Genomic DNA, 21,672 nt, shown 5'->3' with positions numbered 1-21,672 from the left:
AAGTCAGAAGTCCATAAGGTCAAGTTAAGCGACTTGAACCTTTTTGACCATTAGTTTCCTTATCTGTAAAGTAGGGATAATCATTGTACAGCAACCTCAGAGGTTGTTGCAAGAATCAAATAGGACAATATCTTCTATCATTATTACTAGCAGACTATACTTATAGAGATGCTTTCTTGAGATAATTCCTTCTTTGAGACAGTCAGTCTCCAACATACAAACTCTCCTTGATCAAGGTGCTTTTCCTTTCTCATTCTAGATGAAATATTTCTCCTTCTCTCAGCCCTAGTTCTAAACTGGTTTTCTGGCCTCTACTCCCAGACATAGTTCATGTCCTCCTTGTCTTGCTGACATCTCTAGCAGCTTTCACTCCAGAGCTGTTGCTTTTGTGGACTTCTGCCTTTGACCTCCATTAGATTGGAAGCCTCTTGAGGACAGAGACTATTTTTTGCTTTTTTTTGTAAACCCAGTTCTTAGCACAGTGCCTGGCATGTGGTCAATGGTAACTGTTTATTGATTGATTGACTGATGGACCTCAGAATAATTTACCAGTTATTCCCTTAAATCTCAGACTCATTTATCAAAACTTGGTAATGCTCTCCAGAACCAGTAATCATACATAAATCCTTGGACTTCTGTTTCTTTTGTTGCTCAATCATGTCAGTTGTGTCTAACTCTGTGACCCCATTTGAGGTTTCCTTGGCAGAGATGCTGGAATGGTTTGCCATTTCCTTCTCCAGCTCATTATATAGATGAGGAACTGAAGCAAACAGGGTTAAGTGACTTGCCCAGGGTCACCCAGCTAATAAGTGTTTAAGACCAAATTTGAACTCAGATCTTCCTGATTCCAAGCCCGGCACTCTATCTCCTGCACCACTTAGCTGCTACTCTGTGCTTCTACACACACAATTTATCTACATACAAATCCAGGTATATTACAAACTCCACAAAGACAAGAAATGGTGTCATGCATTTTGCATCTTTGTATTTAAAGCACCAAATATAGGGGCTCCTGCCTGTTAAGGACTTTCATAAATGTTTGTTGAATTAATTCCAACTTCATTCATTTAGTCCAGCTCACTTGTTCAATCTGTGGTTAATGTGTTTTTGAAAAATCCCAACCCACAAACTTACCCTCAGGATCATAATAAAGGAATATATTTCTAAGCATTCATTTTGTTTGCATAAGCTTGTTAATGAGGAGATATGAAATTTAGGTAGATCTTAAGAACTGACAAAGATTCTAGCAAAATGACTGAACAGATCTTCAAACAAAAACACATGGGGAATAAATGGAACAATATTTCTCAAGTCCTATTTTTATCGCTTAAGAATCTTGCCCTTATAAGACTATACTAGTGCTTAATTTTTCCCCAAAGAGGAGAAAAAACCTAGAATGTGGCTGTGTTTGAAAGAGCAGGAAGGAATGGGTTGTGTGAACATGAACCATTGTTTCAATGGTGTTACCATAATCAGGAAGGTGGTAGTTGACTGCCAGTTCTATGAGGGGGGTGATGGGGTGCTTGGGTGCATGTAGCTGGGCCCCAATTCTAAAATCACATTTCTCCCTAGCCTCAAAATGCTATCCCAGGCAGTTTCTCCCCAGCTGAAGGACATAGCCTGCCCTAGCAACAACCGTTATCTCCCTTCCTCTTACAGTAGTCAGTTGTACCTATAGAACTTATTAGTCTGAACCAGCTGTGTAGTGGCCGAACGGGCAGTGTACTAGGTCGCAACAACATTTACTGCTCACTGACCAATCATATGTATCCTAGACTTAGACATAAACTCCCTTACATTTATCTTGTCTAACAAGACATTGATGAGAGCAGCCTGGTATTTCTGGGCCAGCCCTGACCACTAGTCGACTAAGTGATGGTTCAGGACTAAAACCACACCTCTAGGTAGCCCCTTCCTTGAGCTATTTCCCAATAAACTGTGGGTAAAACACTTGTGCAGTAGATACCAAAAGTGCATGTTCCTTCAAGAACTAAGCACCCCTTAACTACTCCCTAATCCCACCTCAAAAAACACAATTAGCATATTTGGCACATGCTTCACTATAGAATATCCTATGTAAACTTTGCCTGTACCACTCCAAGGTTGCAGGTTCCCTAAGAACTCTTGCCCACTGAAAAGCATAATAGATCTTTACCTTGAAGCCAACAATGCTTGAGTCCATGAATTCTTCCCCAGGTGACCTGTCCCTGGTACCCCGGTCTTTCTGGGGGTCTCACACCCCACTTCTACCCATCATCAAGGGCAGTAACCTCTATTTCCCTCTTAAGTTGCCTACAGTCACCTTATACAAGCTTAATATTATCAGGTGGTTAGGAGGGTGTTACTAGATTGATCCTGAGACTACAGAGCTGAGCCATCAGGGAGGAGACCAAGAAGAAGGCTGGAGTGGCACCCCATTGTGGGCGAAGCATTATGGTATGGTATAATTTTGGTGGTCTCTCTGTATGATTATGGTACATTTCCCTGGGTTGTGTGTGTGTGTGTTCCTAGGGAAAGTCTCATGCAGTGGACTATACTATAAGCTTTTCAGGAAAAACCTGGACCAAAGGTCCTGGGAGGTGATGATACACATATAAGGAGCATGAATACAGATGGATAGATAAATTAGATATAGATAGAAATATATAGATATATTTAGATATCTATATGTATATGTGACATACACACAGAGAGCATATATATATATGTATATACATACACACACATCAAATACATACTTGCTACATGACCAGTCTTCTCTCTCTTTCCTTATATATATTAGGTGCTGTCCTAGACCAGGGCTTCTTCAACTTTTTTCCACTCATGGCCTCTTTTGGAGTTTCTATAGCATTCATTGGTGTTGCACAGCCTGAGGGCATGTGAAATGGAAAGTGCAGGTTTTATATTCAGATTCAAGAGTCCAGTGAAGTTGTGTGACTCAACATGGGCAGGTGCTGCCAGAAATACCTCAGATTCATTGTGAGTTTGATTTTTGAATTAATTTTTGGTTGTTGCACATTCAGAAACCTTATACTGTTGCCGAATTTTTTGTGACCCCATGGGGTCATGACCCACAGTGTAAATAAAGTATAAGAAGATCGGAAAGGTAGGAAAGGACCAGGTAATAAAGGGCTTTAAGAATCCGAAGGGAGGATTTTATGCTTGATCCTGGAGGTGATAGGGAGCCACTGGAATTGAGAGTGTGGCTCTCTGAGTGGAGAAAAACTTGAGGCAGGGACACCAACCGGGTGTCAATTTCAATAATCCAGGTGTGCAGTGATGGGGACCTGCCATAGGATGATGGCAGTATCAGAGGAGAGAAAGGGGTCTAAAAGAGAGATGTTATGAGAGCAGATAGGAACATGGAAGAAAGGGTGTGAGACAGCGGATTTGAGCTGACCCAGAGGATATAAGACTGGGTGGCTAGGAAGATAGTGTTTGCACTCTCCACATCATGACCATAATCAAGTTATGTCTGATGCTCATTTTAAAATATTGGCCAAAGTGAGAAAACTGACATAATGTGTTGTGTTTAGAAAAGAGTGAGTAGTCCAGTTTGTCTGGAGTATTGGGCATTAAAAGGGAAGTAGTATAATGCTAAAAAGGGAGATCAGAACTAGATTGTGAAGGGCTTTGAATGGCAGTATAAACCACAACCATCTACCATTTTTATAGTGCTTTAGGGTTCACACTGCACTTTTAAATATTATCTAATTTTAACCTCACAACAATCTTGGGAGGTAGGTGGTAAAATTCCCATTTAACAAATGAGAAACTGAGTCAGAGATTAGGTGATTTGCTCAGGGTCTTGCAGCTAGTGTCTGAGGCCAGAAACAGGATGACATTTTCTAATTACATTTTAGATAGGTTATCTCTCCTAAAAGTCTCCTCTGATGAGTCATCATGGCATCAGGTACCTCTTGATACTTTAATAGAATATCAGCAATGTGAAAGCTCAGGTTAGACCTGCAGAGCTGGAAAGAAAATATAGTCCAGTGACTGAATTATATATCTTAGAGGCTTATCACCAGGAGGCTAGCCACCAGGTGATACCCATTTTTGCCAATAACTCAGGAAGACCATCTGCAATGGTGTAAAGGAAACTCTCAAGTGGAAGAAGTATTTCACACTGATGAAATGACAGATCTTTGGAAATAATTAATGCAGGGAGTAATAAAAAATTAGTCAATAACGTCAATTGGATTTATGTCACTTTCTGTTTGTTTTAACGATTGCTTCTGGAACTAGAGGGAAATCATGTAGATCTTAGTTTGGAGTTGATGAAGCCCTACCCACTGCTGAACTCTGTAGGCTTTGTAATACCCTAGCTGAGGGAGAAAAGTGAATGGAAACCTATGCTCAAAGTTCATCGATGTCTGTGGGGTTATACAAAATAGCTTTAGCCATGATGTCATAGCTAAATCTCAATAAAGGCACCACTATAGAAAATTATAGGAAATATCCCATATTCTCTTGAATCAGAAAAGTCTCCTACAATGGAGGAATCTATTCATTTAAAATAACCATTGTTGACTTCATTTTTGTGTGCATATTCAATGGTTAATCTACATAAGGTGCTAAACAATGAGCAGGTTTTCTTGGTTTCCCATTTTAGCTGAAAGCAAGAAAGCATAAAGAAAAAAAAATGTCTTAAAAATCACTCGAGAATCACTAAATCTCAGAGTTGGAAGGGATTTCAGAAGGAATTAAGTCCAACCCCTGCTGGAAACATTAAGCTCCTCTACAAAATCCTTACCATGACAAAGATGTTCAGTGATGGAGGATCCACTTCCTTCAGAGGCAGCCTACTGATCCATCAAATCCCAGAGACAGAAAGAACTTCAGAAGTCATCAAATGCACCCCACACAGGGGCAGGTGTCTCCTCCATTCCATATCTTATAAGGTGCCATCCAAACTGTTTTCCTTATCACTACTAGGGGAATTTACTACATAGTGAGGCAATCCATCCTATTTTTGGACAACTTAGGAAGTTCTCCCTTATGTGAAGACAAAGTCTTCCCACTATTGGTGTCTTAGTCATTTCCTCAAGGGGAGTGGGACAGAATATATCTAAAGAAAACAGTAGATTTGATGACAAATCCAATAGGGGTGACTACAAGGCACCAAAAAAACTGTAGCATCCCAGTCAAACATTCTCATCTGATTTATTTTTGCCTGCTACATTCCCAGATGCATTGGGTTTTCTTTCCCTTCTTTGGTGCATCTGTAAACTACACCCGAGCAGCTTGTTTACACTTGAATGTCAAAGGATGCCTCTACTGAGGAGCACTGCATCACTCAAGCCCAGTGTGCAGTCGTCACTGTAGAGCTGGCCCCATGCCCCAGAACCAAAACAAATGAGACTTGGGTGGCTATGTCACAAACTAGCACATAGAACCTTCCGTTAGTCTTTATTTTGATATTAGTAAATCATAGTCAGGCGAGTTCTCTGAACATGAGTCTCTCTCTGCCTTGAATTCACAAATTAAACATTATCCTTCTCCTCTCTGACTATTTATGGGTCCTAGTTCTTCCCTCTGGGGTCATATATAACAAATGTAATTCCTATCCCACACTATGGCCCTTCAGATCCTAGCTCACACCTCCTGGAGCCCAGGGGATGTCCCTAGTTCCTGCAACAGATCCTCGCATGGTTTTGAGCCCTCTCACTATCTTGGTTACCTTTCACTAGATATTCCTCGGTCTTATTAGGTCAGAGAAATCTAAACTTGGGGATGGTTTGTAATTTTGCTAAAAGTAGGAGATTGATTTTCAAAGAGCTTAAAAATGAAATGACTGTGTTTCTGTCTACCAAGCAAGTCCTAAATGCTAAGTCCCAGCTCTGGCTTTCCCTTGCTATATCCATCTTGGACAACTCCTTTGCGCTCTCTAGGTTTCAGTTTCCTCTTCCATACAATTAGGGAAGTGGTTTGTAATTTAACACTTTTCATCCAAAATCTGTGGGTTTTTGAAAAAGCAAACTTTGAAAAACCAAGAAACAAAGGAACAAAAATTGCAACTGCCATTTGACTAGAAGACTGAGTTTAACCTGTATCCAAGAAGGACCAGTTTGGCCCTAGTTCTAGCTAGGAACTTAATATTATTTATTGCAGATCCAATGATATCCAAGAGACATTCAAAATAAATACAAAAATGAATAAAATTGCAGGGACTAAAAAATTAAAGATGTCTTTTATCCAATTAACATTTTACACTTGGCTTTATCATTGTTCAATTCTGATCAGATTGAATTAGAGTTATGTACAATCAGATTCCAATTCTATTTGTTCAGGATTTATAGAAAACGAACCTGGCCTGGAATTACCCTTGTGTTACTTATGGAAAACAGGTTACTAAACAAATGAACACCACAAACAAAACTGCAGTAAATTTATTTCGCCTGATGAAGAGGAGAAACAGGTTTAATCATCAAAGACAACACATGGACATAATGACTGTCTCAAATCAGCAATGACACAGCAACTGTGGTCTGGATTTCTTCTCTCCTCCTAAAAATGCTTCCCTGACAATTAGTTCCAATTAAATGCTTAAAAGTAATGAAACCACAGTGCTCCCCCAAATCCATAATTCAGACTTTGTGTTCCCTTATTTAGTCCACATTAATGAAATTGAATTGTGATGATTATGTAAAAGAAGCTCATCTGGATTTAGAGCTGATATCAAATGGCACAATGAAGTCCTTTGTGAAGCAAACATTCCCAGGTTGATTCAAGAGATACCAGTGCAGAAGACCTGGATGAGGAATGAATGTTTGCTGAGCACCAACTATGGGCAAGGCACACAGCCTGTGCTTTCCACCTTCCAAATCTTAGCTCACATGGAATGTCCTCCTTTGCCACCTCTAACTGTTTATATTCTTCAAATGCTTCCTCCTCCATTAAGTCTTCACTGATTTCCTCTACTTGGAAGTGCTGTCTCCTTAATTTTATTTTATAGTATTTTGAATTCTTCTTTTCCTTTTACCATATTCCAATATGAATTATATTTATTTGAATATTTTATCAGACTCTATTAACTGTAAGCCCCTTGAAGGACTTTATCTTCTTTAAATTTGTTATCTCCCTCAACAATTGATACAATAAATTTCATAAAGAAAGCACTTAATGAGTGACTATGCTCCAGATTTAAATATGAAATTCAAATTACCTAATCTATTCCATCATTAATGTTGATATACCTTACCTTGTTTTCATTTCATGTAGCAAATCATGATAAGCATGAAAATTATAATGATAAATTATACATTACCCCTTGACCATGCAAGGAAAATAAATACTGTTAAACAAGATCAGTGCCTCTATATCTGGATTTGATTGGTAAGAGTAGATGTGCTGTCCCAGAAAATGGCGGTGCTGTTCAAAGTCTTCTGGAAGTAGTAAAATGGGATGCCACAGTGATAGCCTTCTGTGCCCAAGATCTTTGTAGGTAGAAATGAGGCAGATGCTCAAGGATAAATATCCAAGTGGTGCCTTGGCATTCATACTGGGCCTACAGCTTTGATTTTAAACTTCCTATGGTGGGTTTAGAAGTAGAAAATTCTGTCCACCATGATGCCCTCTCTAGGACTTTGTTTCCCTGAAGGACAGTGGTCCAAAGGTTTTTATACAGCTGCAAAAACAGAACAAAAATTGTTCAGATGGTTGAATGTATAAGGAACTCCCAACTCAAATTTTTGTTGAAAATACACACAATTGTGTACTAAGAGCTTATTAGGAGAATTTAAACGTTATTAATAAAAACCATCTTTGACCTTAATAAAAACAAAGATTGAAATGAAATTTCAAAATATAGTATATGAAGACAATAATAAATATAAGATAGGAAAGGTGTAACATTTTACTAGAAAAAACATCTGGGGTAATTTTTACAAACTGAAGATGTCAACAGTATGATGTTAGTCAATCTTGTGATCTTCCTTATAATGTTCAGAAAGAGGGAGGCAATAAATCCCACTCTATACTACCCTGGGTGGGACTTATCTGAAATACTATATTCAGTCTGGGGAGTGAAGAGTGACCAGCCAAAGAACACAACCAGGCCAACAAGACCTGAGATGATGCCAAGTGAGAATCAAGCTTGACATTGACAAGTGAAGACTTAAGGGAATATATGCTAATTGTCTTCAAGTATCTGAGGGGGCACCATGTGAGAGAGGGACTCAATTTGTACTGTTTGGCTCCACAAGACAGAACTTGCAGCAATGGGTGGAAATAACAGAGAAACATATTTAGGTTTGATGTCAGGAAAAAAACTTCCTAATAATTACAACTACCCCATAGTAGAGTGGGCCACTTCCAGATTTTTTGCACAATTTGGATAACTATTTCCTGGGGATACTGCAGAGGAGATTCTTGGTTAGTTATAAGTTGGACCAGATGGCCTGTGGAGTCCTTTCCAGCATGGAGAATCTGTGATTTTGAGACTGTATGATAGCAACTCCTTTTCATACAGACTCTCACTGAAGTTCAACACATTAATTTTTTTAATAGAAGTGTATGCATCACCAGATTCTGGTTATGTCCACCTGAAAAAGGTATCCTTTATCTAGTCCTAATTATATGGTTTTCAGGTCTCATGCATGTTTTCTCAATACAGCACAGACTGTGTAAGACAGTGTGGCTACAAACTCAAGCATGGCTTGGGTCCATTCTTCCTGGAATCACAGGATCAGAGACTCTGGGGCTGGAAGGAACCTGGGAAATCATTCCACATGCCTCATTTTACAAATGAAGGAACTAAGACCCAAGGAGAGGATGGATCTATACTGGATCTTCAGTTTGTATTTTACTCATTGCACATCATTCCCCAGGGACAGCTATCAGGCTACTCTGACATGTAAAACAAGCTTCTTGTGAAAACTGGGACTTACATATTATAAGAGTTACTCCATTTGCTACTAACAAATTTTCTAAAGGAAGCCCATCTCTCTCTCTCTCTCTCTCTCTCTCTCTCTCTCTCTCTCTCTCTCTCTCTCTCTCTCTCTCTCTCCCCCTCTCCCTCCCTCCCTCCCTCCCTCCCGAAAATATCAATTTAACAGTATGTTAGGCATCTGGCTGGTCTAGACCAATGCTTCTTAAAGTGTGGGTCACAACCCATATAGGGTTATGAAAAATTTGGCAACAGCAAAAGGTTTCTGAGTGCGCAATGATCAAAAATTAATTAAAAATCAAAAGTGTAATAAATCTGAGGTGTTTCTGGCAGGACTTGCCCGTGGTGCATCGTGAATCTTCACTGCAGCCTTGGTTCTGAACACAAAGCATTTGTATTTTGCAATGCACACACCCTCAGGTCCCGTAACAACTAATGCTGCTGAAACACAAAAAGGGGTCAGGAGTGGAAAAAGTTTAAGAAGCCCTGGTCTAGACAACTTACTTATAAGAGACTACTATGCATATGCAGGCCCCTACTGTTATCTACCTTCAATATTATCTAGAGTTCTTTCCACCCCAAATATGTATTCATTGACCTTTCCTCTTGGTACGCTTCCTGCCTCCCCAGTTTTGTTTTTCATTTCCTTGTACATATGAACTTAAGTTTTTACTTTCTTCACATGTCACAAATTCAATAATTTACTTCACAATTTGAAGCACTACTCTTGATTTAATGATTCTCCAGAAAATCAAATAGAGCTGGATTTGTATTTAATATGAACTCTTCACCCAAGAGCACATGGTTAAATCATCAATCTCACCATAAGTTGTTTTTTTTTTAAACTACATCCAGTAATGATTTGGTCACTGGTTGTTAGGCTGTGCTTTTTGTTACCTCTTTTTGGAATTGCAGAATTTGAGAGCTGCAAGGGATTCTGGAGGACTCTAAGAACAGGTTCTCATGGGCACCAAGCCTTTAACCACCCATGACTACACTGGTGTGAACGTTCTCTCCACTAATGCTGATCACATCACTTAGATTCTCTTGGAGAACTCTCTTGTAGGTTCTCAATTTCCTCATCCTCCCATTTCCATAAGTTATTTTTCCAAAACAAAGAAAAGTTTCCTCTTTACCTCGCCATCGGCCCTGCCAATTGGTGAGTTCAGAATGAAGTCTGGAGGAGCGATGACATCTACCAGGGCAACTGCATCATCTTTCAGCTGTTTGAAAACAAAGTTCATAAACTTGGCAGCTCTTTAGGGTCTCTATGGTTACCAGGGAGTCAAAGAGTTGCAGCTGATTGTTGCCACAACCTACCAGCAATTGAAGCAGTCACACACAGATCTATTACTAACACATTATCTTTTTGTTGGCCTGGATAACAGATTCCTTTAGTTTGCATTTTAATATTTTTACCATGTTGTCCTTTACTTATTTTAAATTAGGCTAGGTATACTCATAAAAATGATTTCTTTGCAACTCATTATTTAAAAAAAACTGTCTTCCTCATCTTGTCTCTTTATTAGCCTTTATTTTGCCAGGTCACTCTCTGTTTTAGTTAGAAAAATATATCAAGAAAAATGAAAGAAAAGATGTTTATGATCAACTGGTAAAGTAATCAAAATAAATGTCCCATGATACTCAGTAGTGTTTTATTACTCAGTCATTATATACACTATTACTCAAGATGACAAATAAAATCTATATGAGGAAGTCCCCTAAGAATTCCCTTTAAATGCAAAATTAAAAATATTTTATTATTTATATAGAGTAAAATGAATTACTCTAATAGAAAAGTGGGGTCATGAATAAGTTTTTAGGTCTAGATTGTAACTGCTAACTTAGTACATAATAATTCAAAAGATTCAACAAATTACATAAGGTATAATGGAATAAATGGAATAAAATTAGACATTCATATAGTTTATTTTTATAGTAATATTTAAGATGTTCACATTTTATTTTTGATGGACACATCTAAACTAAAAATAACAAATAGATGTTGTCTTTTTCATTATAAAGAGGTACAACTGAGCTCCCTCTCGTCTGTTTTTCTAGCAGTGGGGATGAATTTTTACTGAATCACACATAGCACCTTGCTTTGTCTCCTTTACCACTCACAACAGCAGAGGTTTTCAAGATAGGAGGCTGGGAGTTAAGAGGAACATTCTGAGACTATAAAATATAATAAAGCTAACTGGTCTACATAAAAACAGAATCTAAGACCATGGCCTAATTAGTAATGGAACGAACTAATGAACTATCGATACAAAAGAGCTTTTAAAAAATTCTAACAGAAAGCTCAAAACTGTATTTGCCTTGCCTATATATTTCTTTTTTGAAGAATTATTCTCAAGTATATAACATGAAAAGTGAAAATTTGCTTCCCATTTTAAGTTTTAGGTAAACAAAATCAGTACAGGATATAAATCGGGATATTACGTTACTACAAATATAGGTTGGGATTCTAAAATCAAATCTTTTTTTTAAGGAAAACAAAAACATAAGCATTAACCAAAAAGTAATTTCATAAGATATATAAAATTGTATGTTTATCATAAAAATTGTGTTTTGACTTTTCCTTCAATTCAAAGATTTTTTCATAGACTTTTTTTACTAAATATAGGCTACACTAAGGTGTTTTGTTTTTTTTTTTAACAATTTGAGAAAGAAGCAAAGTCTGTATCTGGCCAAATGACAAATTCTTTACAAGCATGAGTAGTACATGTATATTTTATTCATGTATGGACCTGGGCATAAATCAGATCAAAAGCAGAAAGAAATTACCCTTTATTTTCATGACTACTTTAAAGAAATGAAAAACTTGTTGGCTGTCTTGCCAAGGAAGCTTTAGAATGGCATTAAATAGTGTTGGTAGCTGTTTATTTTCATTTTTACTCATCAGACTAAAACAATAACACAGTAAAAACTTGTTCTGGAAATTGGATACTTTGGTTAATTGAATTTTGAAGCTAATTGAGACCCTTGTTTCAAAAACTGTGTTGAAATTCTCTTAACATAATTTAATACATTTTTTCTGCCTCAGTACAAAGTATAGTGAAAACAACTTAATTTTGAAAACTAAATAAATTGCACTGCCTGAGAGTATATCATCAAAAGAGTAATAAATTAAATATGATTATAGAAAGGGGGCAAAGCATCTTATAGTGAGAACACTGAAGACAGAATCAGGATACCTGAGTTAAAATTGCGTCTTTGCTATGAAATTGCTAGGTCCCCATGGCTAAGTAATCTCTTCTCTCTAAGCCCTAATTCCAGCTTCCATACAAGAAAAGGCTGGGCTACACCCAGACGTGGGTAACCTACAGCCTTGAGGCCACATGTGGCCTGCTAGGTCCTCAAGTGCAGCTCTGTGACTGAATCCAAATTTCACAGAACAAATCCCCTTAATAAAAGGATTTCTTTAAAACTTGGACTAAGTCAAAAGGCTGTACCCAAGGACCTAGGAAGTTACATGTAGCCTCAAGGCTAGAGGTTCCCCACCCTTGGACTACAAAATCTCTTAAAATCTCTTCCAATTCTGTGATATTTCACTCAGAAGATGCAAGAGTTTAGCCTGAAAATAGTCTTGACTCCCTCACTATCCCCCAGAGACTACCTGCCTAGGACCTGGGAGACTTGGGTTCTCACCTCACATGACCCAGGGCACATGCATTGACCTCTCTGGGTCTCAGTTCCCTCACTTGTAAATGAGGAACAATGCACTCGATGATATCAAAGATCACTTTCCAGTTCTAGTAGCTAATGTTCTAAGTACCCTTGTAAGGGCCTCAGGCCTTTGTTCTAAGGGCCTAATATTTTACAATTGTATGAACATACCATGAACAGTAGTTGTGTGACTCAACCACTGATTTAAGCTTGTTTTGTGTAGTTTTGTTGTAGATTCCTCTTAAAAGTTAAATGTGTCCAAAAGTTCTAGAGATTTATTATATGATGACATTAATACCAGCATTATAAGTTACTTGGACTCACCTTGGCACACAGGTCCAAAATAGCGTTCTTTATCATTTTACCTGGCTGTTCACCAGACAAATATCCACCTGCAAGTATATATAGCACACACACATATATATATAATAACGCAAATGAGAATGGATTACATTTTAGAAACTATCCTGTGTCCTAAATGAAAAGAATAGTTTAAAAATATTCATGAGACCTTGAAAATAGCTTTCTAAACCATCAGGCCCACAAAGATATTATTTATTCTGTAAAATGTTATTGGCCCAGCCTAGTTAGCAGCTTCATTTTTTTCCATAACTTAATTTGTCTTTGTTTCATTAGAGAAATCATATCGATAATTTCTTCTATTTGTACACTGCCTTATGTTTTCATATCTGGTATTCCATTTGAACCTCACAAAAACCCTGTGAGGGATATAAGTATTTCCATTTTTCATAGGCTGAAAAAGGTTGAGTCATGTTTCTAAGGTCTCATGCCTGGATTAAAATCCAGGTCTCTGATTCCTAGTTCAGTGCTTTTTTCCAACAATATATATATGGAGAGAGAGAGAGAGAGAGGGAGAATGAGAGATGGATATATAGATGTCTACATATACATATTGTAAAAAACACTATTTCCATATAATTGGTTTCTTTAGTAATTCTGGGTACTCTATTTTAGGTATTTAAAGTCATTCTGAGAAGGGGTCCCTAGCCTTCACCAGATTGCCAATGAGGTCTATGACACACACAAAAGTTCAGTAGTCTAAATATGTCATATGCAACATATTCAGGGGTTACATTTTAAACATGTTTTTGCAACAAAAAAAAATAACAAACTAAAAAGGATTTAAGGAGAAAAATTAAAATAACAAATGGGCACTTCTTGGAAGTACTGCAAACCACGAAATCCCTTTAGGATCAGTCCTGCAGTTAATCTCAACTAACTTTTAATAAATGATTTTGAAGAAGGATAAACAGGGACATCTCTGTGACTGCAAAGCAGGGTAAGCTGGTTGGGGTAATGAAATTCCAAGCTGATTGGGCTAGACCACAAGAACATTTTATATAGCTGTTTGAACAGGCAGACTACAAGCTAATAATTTCAATGTATAAGAGTGTAGGGTGTAAGGTGATTTTTCACTTACCTATCACATTTTATGTCTCACTCTGATTTGTCTTCAACTCTTGCTGTTTGGTTATTTTTAGAGTATAATTAGAATTTTATTATAGTTAATGCCCCATATTCTCTTCAGGGCTAAGTATCAATCTGAGAGAAGGCCAAAGTGTGAGTCATATCTACTGCTTCTGGTTTCCCTCTCAATGGGAACATTTCTCTTTTGCTTTGGGGTCATACAATGAAGGGAAGAGCTCACCTTGATAGAGCACAGCCATGTGCCGACTTAGCGACCAGAGTCCATATAAAGCACAGAGCCGCTTCAGGACAGGCTGGAGAGAAGCTGGCGTGCTGCAGTGGTGTGTATATTCATGATACCTCTGTAACACTGTGTGCTCAATGAAAACAAGAGCGAGGGAATGGCAGTAGTACGCCTTAAAAAACAAACAAACACATAAGAAGGGCTTCAGCAACATTCATTCCCCAGATGTATAAGGCACCTGTCATGAGCAGTGTGTGAGAGGCGGCAGAGAAGAGGACAGAGAGTAGGGGACCAAGGTTCAAGTGCTGCCTTTGACATATCCTGGCTGTGTGACTCAAGACAAGTCAGGCAATTCTTTAAGAACCTAAATTGCAGAGAAGGTGCTGTCCTATGTTAGTGAAGGGAGCCTCCTCCTTTAGGAGTTCTCTATCCCAATGAAATCCTGCTTTCTCTGTGTAAGTTCATAGACCTTGAGATACAGAGATAAAAAAGAAATCATCCTTGTCCTCCAAGAGCACACAGTCCAACTGGGCAGATGAAATATGTACACGAGGAGTCATATTACAAATTGTAACATGGTAAGTACATAAGAAGGGGAAAAGATGGTCTTAGGGAGGAAAGTGATAGTAGCTGATAGGATGAGACAAGCTTTCCAGAAGAAGGTTCTATTGGAGATGTCTCAGGAACTGAGTATATACGGTGAGTAAAGGAGTGGATTCAGACAACAGCAAATAGGCAATAATAAAGCTTTGTGGGATCTGATATAAAATTCAGATGTGATAACTGAGGAAGTCTTTGGAAACATACTCCAAGAAATGTATTTTAGAAGAGATGCTAAAAGCACTTCTAACTGAAATGAAACAGCTTTGAGCCCCAGTACTTGACAAAAGCTTTCATGGGAGACAGAAAGCCAAGAGAACCTATTAAGCAGTTACTCAGTTATAGAAAATGGAACTATGACATCATGCTGGTAAAAATCAGGAACAAAACTAAGAGTAGTACTTAAAAAAAGAAATGAACCACAGGATGCCTGGAGAATATTTGAAAACATCTTACCAGAAATATATACTAAGGATCAAAAAGACCAGGTAATCTAATTGCATGCTAAATGGGTAAAAGGTAACCTAGTAGAAAAAAATTACATATATATACACACACATATATATGTATGTGCATGCACACACACACATACATATATATATATATATATATATGTATACACATATACACATATGCACACAGACACACAAATAAATACATATATTAATTGAAAGATCCCACCGGAACAAGGAATGCCCTTAAAATTGGCAGGTCAGGTATAAATAGTCAACTCAAAAGAACCAAAAAAAAAAAAAAAAAGGATTCTTGCAAAGACACCAGAAGGGAAATGACTTGGCCTGGATGACCTCTATGGTCCTTTCTAAGTGTGATGCCTACAAATCCACGATTCAAAGATCTTCTCTCCAACTTTTGTGTCACCCCACCTAAACCTTGTCATCTTCTGGTTTGCTAGTCATTGGCCTTCCTTCTCAAAGAGTTCTTTACTTGGCTCACACTCGTCCTCTCCTCCCCAACATATGTCCTGATACTTAGTGACTTTCACATCCTACTTGGATGTTTCCTTGAAAATGGTGTCCTTCAAATTCATTCATTTTCTCAACTGCCATGACACACAGCAATATAGCCATTGATAGGAGTGGTCATGTCTCAGACACCTGCTTGTCTACCAGCCTCGACCTTGTCACTTCTGTAGCCTTCCATTCTGAAGTTGCCCTCTCTGATCCTAATCTGCACTTAAATTCCTCCTGCTGACTCATTCCTTATTAACATTCCTTGTCCTCATCACAGTGGCTCCCAGCCCTTCTATTTCCTCCTTGTTTTACTATTCTGTTCCTGTTCTGGCCCTAATTTCCCATCTTCGCAAATCTGACCTAATAGTTAATGAGGTAATTTTGCACTGTTCTTTACATTTCATTAATCAGACTGAGAAAGAGAACACATTTGTGATGTGCAGATGATGATAATGATAAAGATGATGATGATGATTTTCTATTTCAAAAAGCAGAGAAAGACACAAAAGGAATTACTATTTGTTCCTTTTTCTGACCAAACTAAGAAAGTAATTGCCAAAGTAGGAAAAATAGGAACTTTCAGAGCAAATGATCACTTTGTCAGCATGGAGTTCAAGATAGAGAAATTAAAGCCAAATATGGACTAATATAATATGTGCTCTTGATTTGAAGAAGAGAGACTTCAGGGTTCAGAGAAAGAATAACTAAGATCCAACGGCTTAATATTTTACAGAGGAAGTTGGCCTAAGAGGCACAGTAAAATCTCCAAAAAGAAATGCAATTCTGTAGACAAAAGAAGTAATTCTGACAAAAAAGAAAAACGAAGAGCTCTCTGAAAACACCAATGTAGACACACAAGGAAAAGATCAACAGACTAAGATTTTAAAAAATGTATAGATGATGGAAAAGAGCAAATAACTAAGGATGCATACAAGACATCTGGCCCTGTAATAACTGTATTAGGAGTATTAAAGTCCAAAATAAACTGAAGTTGGTGACAAATGTTAAGAGGTTTTTGTCTTGTTTTATTTGAGTTATATTGTGGGCAAGAAGAGGATCAAAGAATACACTGACTTGTTAAAGGATGACCATGTGGAAGAGGAAACATTGGATTCACTTGTATTTACTTTCCCAAAGAAATTCTTCCTTGGACTAAGAAAGAGAAGATTAAAAATCATTAGGAGGGAGTGGAAGGTAAGATAAGTGAGGAAGTGGTAACAAGGTATTTCTCTACCCTCCCAGAACTCAAGTTAGGAGGCCCAGATGAATTATATCCTAAGCATATGGAAAAAACTGGCAAATGTGACTGTTGGGCTATCATCAGCAATTCTGAAAGATCTTAGAAAATGGGAAAACCGTCATAAGCTTGAAAAAGAGCAACTAGCCCATTTTTTTTTAAGCAAAAGAGGGTAAAAACTGCCAACTTATAAACAAGTGAGCTTGATTTTTATTCCTGGACAAATTCTAGGATACATTACTAAAGAGAGGAATTCTGAGCATTTAAAAAGGGGAAAAAGTAACCACTAAAAGATAGCAAGGCTTCATCAAGAACAGGCCTTGCCAGACAATTTTCATTTCCTTTTTTTGAGCACTTTTTTTCCTTTAGAGCACAGGACCAGTAGAATCCTACAGATATAGATTACTGAGATTGTAAAGTAGGTTGAGGAATGGATGAGTAAGAGTATAATTAGATAGACTTGGAATTGAATTACTCGAATGGTCAGAGCCAAATAACATCCATTAATGGAGCAATGTCAAATCGGACAAAGGTCTCCAGAAGTGCGTTCCAGGAATCTGTCCTTCACTTGTGATGTCCAACATTCTAAACAATTAATCTGATACAATCAATGATGTCATGCATGTTAAATCTGCAAGTGACATGGCCTGGATGACAAACTCAATATTTAGAGATACAGACAGGATAGAATAATGGGATCAAACGAGATAAAATTTAATGAGAAGCTTTATACTTGAGTCCAACAAAATCAAGTTTACAAACACAAGATGGGGAATCATGACTAGAAATTAGTTCAGATGAAAAACACCTAGCAGGGGTGGGGAATTTGTGGCCCTGAGGCCACATGTGGCCCTCTAGGTCCTTGGGTGTGACCTTTTGACTGACTCCAAGTTTTATAGAACAAATTCTTTTAGTAAGGGAATTTGTTCTGTAAATTTTAGATTCAGTCAAAGGGCTACACTTGAGGACCTAGAAGGCCATATGGAACCTCAAGGCCGCAGTTCCCCACTCCTGAGAGGTCTTATTGAACACATTCAAGTGGAATCATAAATTTGGCCTCAAGGCCAAAAAGAACTAGGACTCTTCTAGACTATGGCAGCCTGATGTGAGAGATAAATTGGTAGCCTCAGAATCAGGAAGACCTGGGTTCAAGTCCCACCTTTGATACATACTGGCTGTGTCCCTGGACATCATATAATCTCTTAAGTGTCCCAGGCAACACCGTAAGACTATAAATGGCAGAACATTTGACAGTCTCCATTAGTAGAGGGTCTTTCCTTACTGGAAATTCTCTATACATAGAGAATATAAACATAAGTTCAGCTTTCCCCCCATCCTTTGGATGTTAGGTTGTTATGAAGTATGGCATATTATTCAGAAAGAGAGAGACAGAGAGACAGAAAGAGAAAGTGTGTATGTATGTATGTGTGTGAAAGAGAGACAGAAACAGAGACACACAGACAGAGACAGAGACAGACACAAACACACAGAAAGAGACAAAGAAAGAGAGAGACAGAGTATTAAGGATTCTGTCAGCTGAAATTTCAAACAATAATTGTGAGAGCAAGAAGGTTAATTGGGAATGAGTTGGGGTAGAAGTACCTTTGAGTTTTAAGGGTGGTTTCTTGGGGAACAAAAGAGATATGTGGGGGAGACAGTGATAAAAAAGCATCAATGAAATATTTTCAAAATACATAGGAGAGAAAAGAAAGAAATTCAGAAGGGGACAAACAAAACATTTCTGTTTTGCTGATGCTAAATTTAATACACATTTTTCAAAAGTACCTAACAGAAGTTCACAGTTTCATGTACAATCCTCTTCTGTTCTTTGCATACAGAAATGTTCATTTGTCAAATTCATAATAAAAAAAAATTTTAAAAATTGGGATTTTGTGCATAGGTGGTAGGAATAGGCCCACTGATGAGATCATGGATCTAATGAGGTATCCAAATTTGTTTTAGTAGCATTTTATAATAGTAAAAATATTGATTAGAAAAATAACCAAACATCCAAAATAAATATTCAACGGGCTCAGGTTATGGAAGAGCTCAAAAAGGATTTTGAAAATCAAGTTAGAGAGGTAGAGGAAAAGCTGGGAAGAGAAATGAGAGAGATGCAAAAAAAGCATGAAAAGCAGGTCAACACCTTGCTAAAGGAGACCCGAAAAAATGCTGAAGAAAATAACACCTTGAAAAATAGGCTAACTCAATTGGCAAAAGAGGTTCAAAAAGCCAATGAGGAGAAGAATGCTTTCAAAAGCAGAATTAGCCAAATGGAAAAGGAGGTTCAAAAGCTCACTGAAGAAAATAGTTCTTTCAAAACTAAAATGGAACAGATGGAGGCTAATGACTTTATGAGAAACCAAGAAATCACAAAACAAAACCAAAAGAATGAAAAAATGGACGATAATGTGAAATATCTCATTGGAAAAACAACTGACCTGGAAAATAGACCCAGGAGAGACAATTTAAAAATTATGGGACTACCTGAAAGCCATGATCAAAAAAAGAGCCTAGATATCATCTTGCATGAAATTATCAAGGAAAACTGCCCTGATATTCTAGAACCAGAGGGCAAAATAAGTATTCAAGGAATCCAACGATCACAGCCTGAAAGAGATCCAAAAAGAGAAACTCCTAGGAACATTGTGGCCAAATTCCAGAGTTCCCTGGTCAAGGAGAAAATATTGCAAGCAGCTAGAAAGAAACAATTCAAGTATTGTGGAAATACAATCAGGATAACACAAGATCTAGCAGCTTCTATATTAAGGGATAGAAGGAATATCATGGAATATGATATTCCAGAAGTCAAAGGAACTAGGACTAAAACCAAGAATCACCTACCCAGCAAAACTGAGTATAATACTTCAGGGGAAAAAATGGTCTTTCAATGAAATTGAGGACTTTCAAGCATTCTTGATGAAAAGACCAGAGCTGAAAAGAAAATTTGACTTTCAAACACAAGAATCAAGAGAAGCATGAAAAGGTAAACAGCAAAGAGAAGTCATAAGGGGCTTACCAAAGTTGAACTGTTTACATTCCTATGTGGAAAGACAACATTTGTAACTCTTGAAACTTTTCAGTATCTGGGTAGTGGGTGGGATTACACACACACACACACACACACACACACACACACACACACACACACACAGAGCACAGAGTGAATTGAATAGGATGGGATCATATCTTAAAAAAATGAAATTAAGCGGTGAGAGAGAAATATATTGGAAGAAGAAAGGGAGAGATGGAATGGGGCAAATTATCTCTCATGAAAGAGGCTAGCAAAAGACTTTTTAGTGGAGGGAAAAAGAGGGGAGGTGAGAGAAAAACAGGAAGTTTACTCTCATCACATTCCACTAAAGGAAGGAATAAAATGCACACTCATTTTGGTATGAAAACCTATCTTACAATACAGGAAAGTGGGGGAGAAGGGAATAAGCAGGGTGGGGGGGATGATGGAAGGGAGGGCAATGGGAGGAGGGAGCAATTTGAAGTCAACACTCTTGGGGAGGCACAAGATCAAAAGAAAGAAAAGAAGAAATGGGTGCAGGATAGGATGGAGGGAAACATAGTTAGTCTTACACAACATGACTATTATGGAAGTCATTTGCAAAACTACACAGATATGGCCTATATTGAATTGCTTCTTTCCCAAAGGGAATGGGTGGGGAGGGAGGGATGAAGAGAAGTTGGAGCTCAAAGTTTTAGGAACAACTGTTGAGTTCTGTTCTTGCTACTAGGAAATAAGAAATACAGGTAAAGGGGTATAGAAAGTTATCTGGCCCTACAGGACAAAAGAGAAGATGGGGACAAGGGAAGGGAGGGATGATAGAAGAGAGGGCAGATAGGTGATAGGGGCAATTAGAATGCTCGGTGTTTCGGGGTGGGGGGAGGGGACAAATGGGGGAAAAACTTGGAACCCAAAATTTTGTGAAAATGAATGTTAAAAGTTAAATAAATTAATTAAAAAAAAATAAAAAAATAAAAATCAAAAATGGAAGGGAAGGGGAAATTATGTCCTTTCTTAAAGATGCCTCCCCATGACCTGTGCGTCTGTATCTTCTATATTCTTTTAATAAAATTCTATTAGCTTTTTATTAGCAAAAAAAAGAAAAAAATAAAAGAAAAAGAAAAAAATAACATGGAAAACAAAGGTGTCACTATTTTCAAATATTTGAAGGGCTGCTATATGGAGGGAAGAGATTAATTCTATATGGCTCAAGAGATTAGTACTAGGGATGATTGTTAGAACTTACAAGGAGGTAGAGCTAAATTCAACTGAAGGAAAAACTTCCTAACAACCAAACCTGTCGAACAACAGAATAGTATAACTTTGGAAGTAACTAACTTCCTAGTAAAGGCAAGGGGTCAGTGGGTGGAGGAAATACAGCAGATGTACTTGTTGTCAGAAATGTTGTTGGGGGGATATCTACACAGGGTAGAAGACTGGACTAGGAGCCCTCTAAGTTCCTATGCAGCTATACAATCACATGGGTCTAAGTAAATAGAGGAATCTGATTCCTTTGGAGGTTCTTTTGAGTCAATTATCTTCAAGGATAAACTCTGAATTAACAATAGGCATTGATATAAAGGCATTAAAACACAAACACTCTGGAATGCTAATCAA

The 21,672-nt window shown here is 37.8% G+C and overlaps 1 protein-coding gene across 3 annotated transcripts in view; it reads right to left on the bottom strand.

Annotated features, from left to right (window-relative positions):
- Positions 1–6,377: 6,377 nt before the first annotated feature.
- The window catches only part of ACOX3 (acyl-CoA oxidase 3, pristanoyl), an 85,642-nt gene continuing 70,347 nt past the window's right edge, over positions 6,378–21,672 (bottom strand). For all 3 annotated transcript variants that reach the window (XM_072620133.1, XM_072620132.1, XM_072620131.1), the window contains exons 15-18: positions 14,232–14,406; positions 12,887–12,954; positions 10,027–10,113; positions 6,378–7,630 (exon numbers count right to left, since the gene is read on the bottom strand). In XM_072620133.1, coding sequence (XP_072476234.1) covers positions 7,511–7,630; positions 10,027–10,113; positions 12,887–12,954; positions 14,232–14,406 — 450 coding nt within the window. In that variant the 3' untranslated portion in view covers positions 6,378–7,510. The remainder of the gene's footprint in view (positions 7,631–10,026; positions 10,114–12,886; positions 12,955–14,231; positions 14,407–21,672) is intronic.

This window comes from Notamacropus eugenii, chromosome 6 (assembly GCF_028372415.1).
Source record: "Notamacropus eugenii isolate mMacEug1 chromosome 6, mMacEug1.pri_v2, whole genome shotgun sequence".
Lineage (NCBI taxonomy): Eukaryota > Metazoa > Chordata > Mammalia > Diprotodontia > Macropodidae > Notamacropus > Notamacropus eugenii.
Note: the sequence above shows the minus strand (reverse complement) of the source record. Positions and strands in the feature narration are given on the sequence as shown.